A 15,577-nucleotide genomic window follows, 5' to 3' on the forward strand; every position below is an offset into this window, starting at 1 on the left:
TGGCCTTACAGACCAACACGTGTCGTTTTTAGTGTGTTTTGTCCTCACTCACACACTTCTTCAGAAAACTTCTCAGAAGGTCACCCATCCCAAGATTACTCCAAGTCAAGTACACTTAACCGTTGAGTTCTTATGAGAAGGCTCCCGAAAATAAAAGTGCACCATGTTGATATTGGTAATAACATCTAATCCTTTTAAGCCTTTCTTCCACGAGGTATCACAATATAAGTGATGGAGAAATAGTGGTACATACGCTCAATAGTCTCACCAATGATTACAAAGAACTCAAAGTTGCCTTACGTGCAAGAGAATCACCCATCTCTTTTGAAGAATTAGTAGAAAAACTCATGGACTATGAAACGAGCCTCAAGCAATTACACTCTACAGACTCTCATATCACTGCCTAATATTCACAAAAGCAACACAGCAAGAAAGGCAGAAACGACACTTTCAATTCCTTTCCAAACTAGTCTCGATTCAGAGGAAACAATAATGGCTACTCAGGGAACAACAACAATTAGGGAACAACAGAATTCCTACAGAAACCGTGGCAACCCAAATTTTTCTAGCAGTTGACAAACTCAAGGACTCTTGTCAAACTACTCAAATCAGACTTGGCGGCCTAACTTCAATGGGAATCAACCTTGAGTTGTATGTCAATTATGTGAGAAGCCTGGTCATGTTGCCAAAGTATGCAGATCATGTTCCTTACCCATCACTTGGCCACAAGCCAACTTCACGACTCATGACACTTCGAGCAATCAGTTAGGTTAGATAGTTGACTCCGAGGCATCTCATCACATCACCTCAGATTTGCATAACCTATCCATTCACTATGAGTATGGTGACAATGATGATATCATGATTGGAAATGGTAATAACGTTCCTATCACTCAAATTGGATTTACCACTCTTAATTCTTGTGATTCCAATTTCAAACTCAATAATGTTTTGTGTGCACCTAACATCAAGAAAAATATTCTTTCTGTCTCTCAATTTTGCTCTCAGAATAACACCTTTATTGAATTTTTTCTTGATATTTTTCTTGTGGAGTATCTAACCACAGGGGCATCCTTGGTGCGAGGCTGGAATAGAGGAAATGTTTATGAGTGGCTTACTTCAGTTAGCAGAACAACCTCTTCGCCACAACACTCGGCTCTCACAACAACCCTGTCCAGATCCAAACTTCCCATCATTAGTCTCTAGCATAGTCATCTTGTTCTTTATCAAATCATTGCATCTCATAAACTACCTTTCTCTAAGTCAAGTTCCTTGCCTCATCATTGTAATGCATGCTTATGTAATAAAAGTCACAAACTCCCTTTTGGTGTCTCGTCCTTAACTTGTTCTAGACCTTTGGAAACTCTATTTATGGATGTTTGGGGTCTTGCTCTTCTCTCCTCCTTTGATAATTTTCACTATTACGTTATTTTTGTGGATTACTTTACTAAATATACTTGGCTATATCCTATCAAGAAAAAATCGGATGTTACTTCTGTATTTGAACGATTTAAATCTCTTGTTGAAAATTATTTTTCTACAAAGATTAAAACAATTTATACAGATAGAAATGGCGAAGCCACCAATCTCGGACATTTTCTCTCACGAGTTGGTATTCAACATCTCAAATCTCCTCCCCATACCCCAGAACATGTCAGCACGGCTGAGCGTAAACATTGCGATGTTGTTGAAACTACATTAGCCTTGCTACATCATGCATCTGTTCCACTCAAATATTGGTCCTTAGCAATTTAAGCCGTCGTTTACCTTATCAAATGAATGCCCTCTCCGGTAACATGTAACCAATCTCCATTCTCTCATCTCTTTAAGCAATCACCTAATTATTTATCCTTAAAAATATTTGGCTATCTGTGTTATCCATGGTTGCGTCCCTACACCTCTCACAAACTCCAACCATGGTCCCATCCTTGTATATTCGTTGGCTACTCAACTCCACATCATGCCTATATGTGTCTTGATCCCTCCACCAATAAACTCTACATCTCTAGACATGTTGTTTTTTGTGGAACACACATTTCCCCTTTAGAATATCAAGTCTCACACCGCATCACCTTTCATTTTACCTTCCTTCACCTATTGGTTATCTAATTCAACTCAGGTGTCCACTCCTACAACTTCTCTTAATCACCTCCAAGTGCCTGTCACCTCCATCCTTTGAGTTGAATCTATATCTCCTCCTCTTACTTCTACTTCACATGGTGAGTCTTCTCCTTATCATAGTGAATCTCCCCACCAAGCCATTTCATCCTCGGGGCCCTCCTCCATGCCTCCACCATCGGATGCATCAACTCCTTCCCAGGTAAGTATTTCATCTGCAATTCCAACACAACCTCATCCTTATAATACTAGTCCACGAAATAACATTACAAATCCAAAACGTTTCTTTGATCTTCACACAATCACCACCACTCCCTCCACTATTGAACCTTCCACGTTCAAACAGGCCCAGCAGCACCTCTCCTGGCGACAAGCCATGAGCGACGAATAGAATGCCTTACTCTCCAATCACACATGGTCTCTTGTTCCACGCAATCCTACACAAAACGTTATTGGGTGTAAGTTGGTCTATAGGGTTAAGAAAAATCCTGATGGGTCCATAGCTTGTTATAAAGCTCGCTTAGTGGCTAAAGGTTTCCATCAATGACCTGGGATAGATTTTTCTGAAACCTACAGCCCAATTGTCAAACCTACAACTGTTCGATTATTACTTCCTCTTGTTGTGACTAATGATTGGCCTATTTGCCAACTGGATGTAAATAATGCATTCTTGCAGGGCTTTTTATCTGAGGCGGTTTTCATGGATTTTTCCCCTAGCTTCACCAACCCCGATCTTCTTGATCATGTCTGTTGCTTACACAAGGCCATATATGGGCTTCAACAAGTACCTTGCGCATGGTACCATGAACTTCGCAATTTTTTTTATCTCGGTAGGCTTCACCAACTCTCAGTCGGATACCTCCTTGTTTATGCTTCACTTTTCCAGCACAGTTCTTTATCTATTTTTTATGTGGATGACATCATCGTCACTACATCCTCTGTTGCTCATGTGACTGCCTTCATCACCAATATTTCCAAACGAATCTCTCTTAAGGATCTTGGTAATCTCACATATTTTCTTGGGATTGAAGCTCACTTTACCTTTAACAGTTTGTTTTCGTCTCAAAGGAAATATATCCAAGACCTATTGCATCGAGTTAACCTGGACCATGCCAAGCCTGTCTCTACCCCTCTTGCAACTACTGAACCTCTCATATTGTCGGATGACTCTCCACCAACTGATGCTACTTTGTATCGTCAAACTCTTGGGTCGTTACAATATCTCTTATTGACACGTCCTGACGTGTCCTTTGCCATTAACAAGTTATCTCAATTCATGCATTCTCCTTCCACTCTTCATTGGTCTGCAGTTAAATGCTTGCTCCTCTATCTGGTTGGAACTCTTGACTTTGGCATCATGATTCGCAAAAAATCACCACAGATGCTTCATGCCTTTGTCGATGCTGATTGGGCTGGTGATCCTAATGATCAGACTTCAACCTCTACTTATGTTCTTTTTCTTGCCGCCAATCCCATCTCTTGGAGTTCTAAAAAGCAAAAGTCTGTCACTCGCTCCTCCACCGAGGCCGAATACCGAGTCATCGCCTCTAATGTAGTTGAAATAAATTGGGTAATGAATCTTCTTCAAGAGCTGTGTGTACCTGTAACTTCTACTCCGGTCATTTAATGTGATAATGTGAGTGCTACTTATGTCTATGCCAATCCAGTCTTTCATTCTCGAATGAAACACATCGTTATCGACTTCCACTTTGTTCGCGATCAAGTTGCTATAGGTTGTCTACACGTTTCTCATGTTCATACTTTTGATCAACTAGCTGACTCTCTTACCAAGCCGCTACCCCGATTCTCCTTTCTTTCTTATCGAACCAAGATTGGTGTCCTCAACGGACAGTCAATCTTGCGGGGGCATGATAAGTCAACACCTACCGTTGCTCCTCCGATCAAGTCGTCAATCATTCCACCGGTCAAGTCTCCATTATCTCTGTGAATCTTGGCTGAGATTACTCTAAATTCACTGTGTATAGCTCCCACATTCATCATTGATTATTTTTAAAAAGCCATGTATAGCAATATGTTATTAAGAAGAAAATATAAAAAAATTAATAATTCTCTTCAGAAACTTGTATATCAGACAACCAATCAAAATGAGAACTAGTAGTTTTTGATAAATCAAAAACGAAAGCGCACAAGGGAGTAAATGAACAAAATAACCCAACCTCTCTGAAGTTATTGAAAAGCCAATTGCGGAATCACATTTCCACGGGTGGGAAATATCTGGTCCCCTTGGGCGGATTGACGTCGATCTTTTGCATAAAATCAGAGGCTGGCGAACGGCCAGAGCCGCAATTGTCGTCCGCATTTGAGGTCGTGGCAGGCGTTGGAGACGGCAATGGCGAAGTTTTAGAAGAGTGGCGTCTGGAGTTTGTGGATGGAGAGTAGTTGGGAAAGGAAAATCTGCAGGAGCGGAGTGGTAGAGAAGAGAGAGGTGATGGGGGTGACGATGGTGGAGAGGGCGGGACGTGGTAAATTAAAAAATGCTCAACAAAGTAGCTTTCTTTTTTTTTTTTTTTTCTTTTTTTTTTATTACGTCGGGTTCCTCTCATCCTTATCACCATTAGCGGACACTCCCCTTCGTGGCACACAACCTAGCATAGAGCTTGGCGGGACTGACGAGAGAGACTAATCCCATGCTTATGTGCACGATGCCCTCCACAAATCGCGGATGTGCACTCGGAATGGCAGGATTCGAACTCTCAACTTCTCCATCAAGCGGCCTACGAGAATCCGTCCTTACCACCCGAGCTTATGCTTGGGGGCAAGTAGTGTTCTTTTGCCTCATGAAAAAAACGCTACATGAACCCAAAAAATATAATATTTTTTAATCTGTTACATCATGTTCCAATTAAAAAATGTTAAGATGAACAACATTTTTGATTGACTAAAGTCGCATGAATATTTTTTAAATAATATTAAATTAAAAAAAAAAAAACTCAATGTTTGTTAAGTGAAATAGGGCAAAAAGTTACACATGATGAATATATATAATTATAAAAATAATTTTTATTTTGTGTACTGAATATAAGTTAATTTTGTTACTAAAAGAATGTTTAATATTTATTAAAAGTTAAAAAATTTGTGAACTACATTATTTTTAACTTTTTGTGAAGTTTTTGATATTTTATTAATTTTATATTACACGTTTATACATTTTATTTTTTATTTTCATAATTAAATCAAATTTAATTGAATTAAACTCAAGCTTAATAATTATAAAATTAACGAACTTTTAAAATTGAGTTTTAGTTCAAGCTGAATTAAATTACATTCAAACAGCCAAAAAAATCATTTATGCAGCGAAAGGAATTTGTATTGCACTTTAAAGTCAACATTCTTCTAAAAAATTTTTATTGCAACAAGCCAGAGAATTGCCTGCCCACCTATCACGTCACACAAGCAAGGTAATCTCACACAAACTTTAGTAACATTTTTAACAAAGAGAACACAACAATCCATGATACCTAGGTTTCTTTCTACTCCTCACTCCCTTAAGCAAGATAGAACCAAATGCTCCCTAATAGGAAGGAGGTCGCAATTATTTCGAATTAATTCTTCAGAATATTTCCTTAATAATGATAATAATAATAATAATAAAGATCTTCAAAATATTTGAAGGTAACAAAAAATTTCTAAGAAACAGATACACGATGAAGTCATTCCAGTGGTTATAATAATTATTTCACTATGTAGCCAGTTAAAATTGCTGCCTTCTTTTTCTTCTCATATCTCTCTCGCCAAACATCCCTGACCCAGAAGTCCAAAAAATTCTCAACAGAGCAACCAATTGAAGATCTGTTACTTTGCGCAACCCACCACCGAGCAACGGGAGCAAGCCTGTGGTATGTAGTATTTACATCGTACTTCCAAAAGACACAGAGAACAAAAACTATTGAATGGAACATGTCATCTCATCATTCCGTTAGAGAATCAGCAAGTGATGGTATCTCTCCCGTATCTCCATCAATGGAAGCAACTTGGTCCACTTCCAATTCCATGGTGGCGCTGTTAACTGGACCTTGCGGTGTTCCAAAAAGTGCAGTGAATATCTGTCTGTGACATTCATCGCAGAAAAAGAAATAGGAAAAATGGCCCTCATCTGGGAGCTTATACAAAACGGCTTCTGGTAGAACCCGCCCCACGTAGTCCATCATTGATGGTGGAACCACCCCATCATCCATTCCCTGTTCAAAATTCAGCCAAAAAAATAGCCATAATAGAAGAATCACAATCTTAGATCTAGTATTTGTATCATGACTTCATATAAATAGATAATGAGAGAACACCCCCAAAAAAAAAAAAAAACCTGGTCAATTCGACTAATAGGGATGCATGACCCTGACCTCGTTTCGTGATTCCCTTTATCAGCCCCAATCATGTCAGGCCCACATGGTTTTTTTCACCATCATTCTGGTTGATCCCAGCTGAGTCTTTGTGAAATTTTCAACAGCATACTAACTCAAAACACCACAAAAACCCAAGAAGGAAAAAAACTAAAAATAGAAAAAATAGCAGGAGTGGATTCTCAAATTTTATAACCCACACCTTACAGTCTCTTCTGGATGAATGTAGAAAAGGAAAGGACACTACATGGCAATGCACAAGACATTTTTGCAAGTTTGCTCTGCAGTACTTGCACCTTTTTTTTTTTTTTGGTACAACCATTATTTGCGCTCTGAATTACCAATGCATTGGGCAAAGTATGCACTGAAGGAGTCCCAATATGAAATAACACAAGTTGGTAATTTATCCTAATTAAGTATACTAAATTAATCTGAGCCTTGGAAAGTTAAATAATATTTACATAAATTTCACATTCATCTTCCAAGCAGGAGAAAAAATTAAGTGACAAGGAAGATATGTGATACCTGCCATATGTGTATTGGGCCTTGAAATCCTGTCAATTCACATTCTGTCTGACCGTACATGGACTTGAGCCAAGGAAGAATACCTTTTCCATGGCACTTCCTCTGCACCTGAAGATCCCTCAAGCTAAAACCCCACTTGGACACCTGCAGTGCAGCTTCCTCAATAAATGGTGTTGCATTTCCCTGGCGGATGGATTCCTCCACATCCCTATGCCAAAACTCTTCAAACGTTGGCTCATCAATTAGAATATTGTCCTGAAAAAAATAGAGATTGCGTTCTGTAAGTCCTCATAAAAATTAATAGCTAAAATTTTCATTATAGCTGACCACCAATCATTTATGTATGGATTAGAACCTTTAATTGTCTGCTTAATAAGTTCATCACAGAGAACTTTATACACTGTTCCCATAATTATGTAATTATACTAAACAACAAACAGATAAATAAATAAATGTCCTGCGGTAGTTAGTCAATGAGTCAGTTTTGCAGACAAATGGAGGAATCAAGAAGCTCAACAAGAATTAGCAAATTAAAATTAATACAACATCTTGAAATTTAACTGCCAATGGCTGCATAAATAACTGCCCTTTGCCAGCTCCGCATTCATATTCTTATGAGAACAAGTCATCCCCCCCCTCCCGAAAAAAAAAGGTAGCTTATAGTTGGTGAACTCAAGACTTTCCTAATTAGATGCAAGGGTTTGAGCCTTGGGGTCTATGACTTTTCAATTAAGACTAAACCCCAGAATTTCAACAGAGAAGGGTAGGGGGTAGGGGGTAGGGGGTAGGGGGTAGAGGGGGGGGGGGGGGGGGGCTATTATCCCAGTGGATTAGTCAAACTCCCAAAAGGCCTCAGACACCATCACATTAAAACAAAAAATCATGGGGTTCCATTGCCCTGGTCACCATTTTGCAAAGAAAACATACAACAACAACAAAATCAAGCCTTAGTCTCACTAAGTGGGGTTGGCTATATGTATCTTTTTCCACCAATTTATGCGATCATGGACCATTTCTTTTGATAAATTCAAAGATATTAAATCCTTACTATCTCCTTTCAAGTTATTTGAGGTCTACCCCTACCCCTTTAACTGCCCCCTCACAGTAACTAAGTCACTCTTCCTCACAAGTGCACTATGTGGTCCACGTTGCAAGTGTCCATACCATCTAAGTCGTCTCTCCCTTATCTTATCTTCTATAGGAGCTACACCTAACTTACCACAAATATGTTTATTTCTTAATTTATCTTTCAATGTTATACCAGTTATCCATCTAAACATTCTCATCTCGACAACTTTTATTTTTTTGGATATTATGTTTTATAAAACATATAGCATAGTTGGTCTTATAGCTGTCCTATAAAACTTCCCTTTCAATGTTAAGGGTATTCTACGATCACATAGCACACTTGAAACACTTTTCCGTTTTACCCAACCTACTATAACTTCATGCATTACATCATCTTCAATTTCTCCTTCAGCTTGCATAATAGATCCAAGGTATCGAAATCTACAAGTGCTATTTATTTCTTCATCATCAAGTTTAACTTTGTCTCCAATATTCCTCTAATCATTACTAAAATTACATTTCATATATTCTGTTTTATTTCTACTTATCCTAAAATTTCTAGATTCCAAAACTTCTCTCCATAATTCTAACTCAACCTCTATTCCGTCCCTAATTTCGTCAAATAATACAATATCATCTGAAAACAACATACACCATGGAACCTCCTTTTGAATACTCTTAATCAATTGCTCCATCACTAAAGCAAAAAGATAAGAACTCAAAGCAGATCCTTGATGTACACCTATGGTAATTAGAAATTCTCTAGTTTCTCCATCTATAGTCTTTACACTAGTCATTACTCCATCGTACATATCCTTAATGACATCAATATACCTACAACATACACCTTTTTTTTCTAAAACCCACCATAGAACTTCCCTAGGTATCCTATCATATGCTTTTTCAAGGTCAATAAATATCATATGCAAGTCCCTCTTCTTTTCCCTAGACTTTCCATTAATCTTCTTAAAAGATAAATAACTTCTGTGGTAGATCTCCTAGGCATAAAACCAAATTGATTTTCTAAGATCTTCGTTTCTAACTTTAATCTTTGTTCAACTACTTTTTCCCATAGTTTCATTGTACGACTCATAAGTTTAATTCCACAATAGTTATTACAATTTTGAATATCTCCTTTATATTTGTATATAGGTATTAAAATGTTTTTCCTCCATTCATCTGCCATTTTCTTAGTTTTTACAATTGTATTAAATAAATTAGTTAACCATATAATTCCATTATCACCCAAGCATTTCCAAAGTTCAATTGGGATGTTATCTGGTCTCATAACTTTCCCATTTTTCATCTTTTTTAGTGCAAACTTAGCTTCGTTAACTCTAATTTTGTGAATAAATCTTACATTTTTAGTTTTTTTCCCTCATTTGACAATTCTAAGTTTAACCTTCTATTTGGTTTTCGTTAAACAACTTACTAAAGTAACTTCGTCATCTTTCTTTAATATCTTCGTTCTCAACCAAGATAATATCATCCTCACTTTTTATTTATTTTACATTTCCTAAGTCCTTACTCTTCATTTCTCTAACTTTAGCAAGTTTAAATATATCTCTTTCCCCTTCTTTTGTACCTAATCTATCATACAAACTATTAAATGATCTATATTTAGCTTCACTAACGGTATTTTTTGCATCTTTTCTTGTCTCCTTATATTTTTCAAAGTTATCTCTGTTTCTACATTTTTGCCATGTTTTATACCAAATTCTTTTTGTCTTTATGATTTTTTGTACATCTTTATCCCATCACCAACTCTTTTTGTCTATAATAATGCCTACTCCATTCTTATGTTTTTTTTTTTCCAGTGTACCAAAGTTTAAATCCTGATTTATCGATTTCTTTCCCCCACCCACTTAGTTTCTTGAAGGCAAATGATATTAATTCTTCTTCTAATCATCGTATCCACAATTTCCATGCTTTTACCCTTAAGTGTCCCTATATTCCAATTTGCTAAACTAATCTTAGTTTCCTGAACTAACGTTTTTACCTGCCCACGCCTAGAATGATGCAAGAACCCTCGCATATTTGACACCATACCTGGGTACCGACAAGGCGCGTCGCTTCGGGGCGACGACCTAGCCCACCCTCGCCCACTTTTCGCTACACCCGAGTGGTTCAAGTGCAACGTGTCGCTCGTAGGAGATGCCCCAACAAATATTCAATAAGAATTCATATCATAGTGATCTGACAAATTTTAAGCTGACACAACCCTCCTCCTTTACCCGGGCTTGGGACCGGCTGTGTGTGAAAAAATTAGGACATTAAGTGCATCACAGGCGGAGTTTTTGCAAGGAAAACATGTCCACAATAATTTGTTGTCAAGGGAAAAAATAAGCTCATTGCTTGAGTTGGCAACACTCAAGACATTGAACATTCCCAGACCTATTTGAGTCTCTAACACAGCTATTTCGCTTTTACCTTAGAGAACTCAAACAGCAAAGTCTTCCCAAACACGCTGTGTCTCATGGACATGCATCCGGCATTTCGACAAAAACTGATTTGCATTTGTTACATAGCCTATGGTTCAGAAATGCTTTGAAAACTTTGAAAACTTTTGAACTCTTCAATTAAACATAAAAGCTTTGAAAACTTCTGCCTTCCAACATAATTGGTTTCTTTGACAAAGATTAAACGGGCATTTAAACAAGATGAAAATATGTATATATTTACACAATAAGCATACCAAACCAAGCCAGCCAGCCAACCATTTTTGAATATCAACATTGCTACTTCCAGCCAATATTGATGTGCTACCAAAACTCGTCAACATACAGGAACAAAGTGTAGACTAAAGTAACCATTAAATGCCAACGGTCAAGTTTGATGCACCATAATTTTTATGCAGCAATTCAAACCGGAAACACACCTTTTTTCCCAATGATAAAGACAACCACTTGTCAATTTGACCATGCTTTCCAGATAGGAAGCTTCGGCGGTAGAAAGAACTGAGAAATCTAGGAAATCTTCGAGCCAAAAAGTACATAAATTTCCTTCTTGAGATCCACTTGCTCCAAGTTCTGGATATCTCTTCCTTAGTCATGCCCGCATCATATGGATTAACCATTGGAGCAAACATTGCTGCACCTGGTGATTATCAAGGCATAAACAAAAGGATATATAAGTTCTATTTTGAGAATCAATTTGAAATTGAAACCAATTTTTAAGTTTGACATGAGGTCCAGGTTCCCAAGGCCACAGTGGAAAACATTGTGTAGATCACTAGGAATTGTAGAAATTGGATAATAGATATTAAAAACACAATTCTGAGACAATTCTTCAAACCAAAATAAAAGAGGTCAACATACCTGTGATTCTATCAGGAATATACTTGAGTGCAGCCCACGCATGAATACCTCCACTTGAGAACCCCAGGACCCAGAACTTGTCATTGACACCAACAGCATTTGCCAAGTGTAACATATCCATAGCTGATGAGTTAAGACTCCTTTTAGGATGAGGATCACTCTCCCCAAAGCCTGGAAGATCATATGTTATGAAGCGAATGCCAAACTCTTCCAGCAGGGAAACTTTAATGCCCGGTATACCTTTAATAGGAATTTTATTCATAAGAAAACAAAATAGCACAATGTCAAGTCTGCACCATAAATAATAATTGACCAGAAACAAGCATTAGACTCTCACAGATTCCATTATTAAAAGAAATTCAACACTAGTGGATGTAATTTACCAGCAAGTCGAGAGGAAAGAAAAGAATGTGCAGCAATCATAGAAAATCTTGCCCTGTCGGCTGGAACGCCCAACTCATGATATGCCATGTATCTGCCATCTGGAAGTTGCACACGGCTTGCACTAGGAGGATGTATGAATACCATCTTTACAGGTGGGATCACACCATCATGTTTTGTATTTACATTCAATACTGCATTAACAGCACAAAAAGAATAGTAAACTAACAAAGCACCAAATGGAAAATAAAATGACAGCAGAAAATGTGAAACCAAGAGTTAGTACTCACTCTTTCAATGTGCTATAAGTCATGAGAAATGCAGTGATCCCCAACAAACTGCCTAAACACCAAAAGTATACCAAGAAGAAACACAGTAACATAACTTTACAACTAAGAACTCACAAGAACACAAACTATAACAATCCCCCCCCCCCCCACAAAAAAAAAAACTTGAGAGACAACCTAAGTTAAATGAGGTACTTTATGCCTATCAATTTTGGGGCAATCATTCAGAACATTTTATATTAAATAAAGCTCGAGCTGGGAGCCTCTGGAATCAGCATTCCTACCAATTCGGTATTGTTTTTTCACAGAGTCTGTCAATTATGACTCAAACAGTTCTACATCCATCTCACGTAAACTGACGTACTTTGGTAAGCCAAGCGCTATTAAGCATTTCAATGTCATTATTTATTTCTTAAGACCAAACAGAGTATAAGGTGATATTTTCCAGCAATAAAGCAAGCACTGAACAAAGGGGACAAAAAATCTCCATCTGTTGGGATTCTTAATGACCTCAGGCCATAAGTCCATTTTCATCAAGTCTCACCTCACTATTTTTTCCAAACTACTCAAAGTTACGACTAAAGTTTCTACTCTACTAATAACTGCTATTCTACCCCAGCTTGTGATTTCTTCTTATCAGCAGAATAGGCTAAATGGATAATATAGCTCCTTAGTACAGCTCAGTAAGTTGTCCTGATGAATTTTCAGTTGCTATGGGAAATAACCAAGCAGAGTTCACATGAATCCAAAGGTAATTATGAGAATCTCCTCTGGATCCAAAGGCTACACCAAAACAGCATATTGAGCTCAAAATACAAAAAGTGGATTTAATTATGAAAACATAATCACAAATACATGCAATACTGATCTCTCATCACCCAGTGGGTAGCATAGGCTGTATACTTGATACATAACGAGTGAGCAAACACAAATGCCTGTCTAACATATACATCCACAAACAAGTTCGTGGTGGGTAAAGGCTAAACTAACTATGCATTGGCTACCTACACTACAGCGCACCAAAAGTATTGTAGTTGCCATGCAGATTATAGTCTTATTATATGGGCAAAAAATACCGACCTCCCTTGAGATATGGCAAAAAGACATAGAGCTCCCCTAAGATTCCAAAAATCCCACAAACCTACCTTGAGGGTTGGCAAAAAAGCGCAAACCTTAAGAGTGGTCTATAAAATTTTTGAAAGATCAAGACAGATTTGTACCATTCTTCCAAACCAAACGTCAAATTTTAGGAAACTTAAAGAGAGGCCTGAAAGTTTTCACCAAACCTTAGGGGAAGTTGGGTCTAGACCTTCTCCACCATGGAAACTATCTAAGCTACCTCAAAATAGGGATGCACACTCCATTTCATGTCAGGAAGGATTCAAGTTATCATGAATACAGGGACTTCAATATCGCAAGATCCAAAATAAAGAAACTCCAACCATTACAGCAATTGATTGGAAATTGAAATTAAAAATGACCAAACACAAGCATTTCTTTGAGGAAACTATACAAAAGGATACAAAAGGAATCTAAACAAACAATAGTTAATGATGCTATTGGGTAATTAGGAAGTCCCAAAATATTGTCATACATCCACTCCTCTAAGCTACACTATCAGACAAACAAGAACACTCTCCTAAAATGACTCAGATAACATCTATTACAATATATTTCTCATGCTTTTTTCCCATTTTTTGAGAAAACAATGAATTAGCTAATCCTAGGAAACCAAACAGGAAATGTCTAATAGATCATTTCAATTGCTAAACACAACCGTCAACCGTTTGGTGTTCCACCAAACTAAATTAAATGATTGTTGTGAATAAGACTCGAAAGTAGTGAGACCAAGATCCTATGTAGTTATTCTTCCATGAAGTTTTGCGGAGTTGAAAATTCGGTATCTATCTATTTCTAGTGAGGCACTGATGCGGTATTATCTGATGGTTCAGACTTCGTAAACTCCAGGCAGAAATCAAAATATTGGTGTTAATCAGACCCGCTAAGGAAAAAAGAAGAAAAAGAATCCAATAAATAGCAAATGCTCCAGTTTCTTCAACATTAACAAGGTGACAAAAACAAAAGCTAGAAAATGCTTCACTGCGTTAATATTTCACAAATCCAAATGTACCTGCAAGCGCGAGAACGAAAACGAAAATAATCACCGACCACGCATGAGCCGGATCGCGATCCTCAGGCAAGTACTCGTTCAGAAATTCCAATTTGCCAGAAACCCTAGCCCACGAGCCTCCTAACTTGCGGACGATCAGTGAATCCTCCGTCAGAACGCTCTGCTGCACTATGTCCCTACAACCTTTCCCCACTTCCACAAGCATTTCACCCCATGCTTTCGCAAACTCCTTCACCTGATCCTTTAAGCTCTCCGATTCGCCCGACTTACCCTCATCGTTCCCAGATTCCGAACTTCTCGGTTCAACAAAGAACGTTGAGGCTCCGAGTACGGCGTCTGAAGGAGTGTATGCGTATCTTACGCCAGTGTCCTCAACAAGGCTCGCCAGCTCCTCTCGCCATGACTTCGATCCTGCAACTTCCGACATCGATGACTCACGAACATCAAGCTCCCGAAAACCTTTACAATCGACTGACGCTCGGATTAACTAGAAAATTCACGGTTATACAAAGAAAAAAAAAATACAAGCGTGATCTTCAAGGCTTCATTGCAATATCTGAAAAACCCTAGCCGACCATCATTCAACCCAACGAATTCTTCCACCCAAAAAGCCTAAAAAATTATAGAAAAAGGCATAAGCATCTTCACAACCCTTTTTCTTTACGAACAAGCAGAGCGCTACAGGAGCACTGAAACCGTTACTAGTAGCCTGTTCGATCGATCGATCGATCGAGAGAGAGAGAGTTCAACTTTTAGGAACGAATTGACAGCTTAACGGATTTTCGCCATTAATGCCCTGCACGAAACTACGGTCTCAGGAAGGCTCGAAGGCCACCGTATTACATGGTAACCCAAACTGGACTACTGGACTGGGAAAATTGCAGTCGGACGGTGGCGATCAGCCCACGTAGACAACTGCCGCGGCGTGGACTTAACGGTTGGCTACCGGTTTGGCCGGTGCATGGGTCAGGTAGGTCTGACGATTGTGAGAGCATGGTGCCTGGTGTAACCGGTGGCATTAGGGAGTGATGTGCTGTGCGGTGGGTGTGGTGTGCGCCATGTGACCGGGAATGTTCGTTGCTCCGGGCACCTTTTTATTTTTCTGTGTTATTTTAAAGAGTTGCTAAGGTGTTGCAGCGAGGAGGATTCTCCTGAGATCAGGAACCGTTGGGGACCATCTCCAGGAGTTGAGTGGTGATGGACCGCTGTAAATCCATACACACGTACGCGTGACGAAGTTGATCACATTTCTCTTTTTATTTTTTTAATCCTTTGTTTTAGCCGTACAGTGAGAATGGAGTAGAAAAGTGGGTTTATTGAGGTGGGGGTAGTTTCGGGATTCCGAATACTGCGTGGACTCCATGTCTTCCCTTTTAATACCTTTGAATAATC

The 15,577-nt window shown here is 38.5% G+C and overlaps 1 protein-coding gene across 1 annotated transcript; it reads right to left on the reverse strand.

The window, feature by feature from the left end:
- Positions 1–5,636: 5,636 nt before the first annotated feature.
- On the reverse strand, positions 5,637–15,336 carry LOC131158809 (uncharacterized). The gene is made up of 6 exons (XM_058113693.1): positions 14,186–15,336; positions 11,770–11,961; positions 11,387–11,626; positions 10,948–11,165; positions 7,002–7,256; positions 5,637–6,317 (listed from the first exon to the last, which is right to left on the reverse strand). The coding sequence occupies exons 1-6, from the start codon at positions 14,610–14,612 to the stop codon at positions 6,048–6,050; spliced, it is 1,602 nt and encodes a 533-aa protein (XP_057969676.1). The 5' UTR covers positions 14,613–15,336; the 3' UTR covers positions 5,637–6,047.
- Positions 15,337–15,577: the final 241 nt, after the last annotated feature.

The sequence above is a fragment of the Malania oleifera genome, chromosome 6, assembly GCF_029873635.1.
Source record: "Malania oleifera isolate guangnan ecotype guangnan chromosome 6, ASM2987363v1, whole genome shotgun sequence".
Classification (NCBI taxonomy): Eukaryota; Viridiplantae; Streptophyta; class Magnoliopsida; order Santalales; family Ximeniaceae; genus Malania; species Malania oleifera.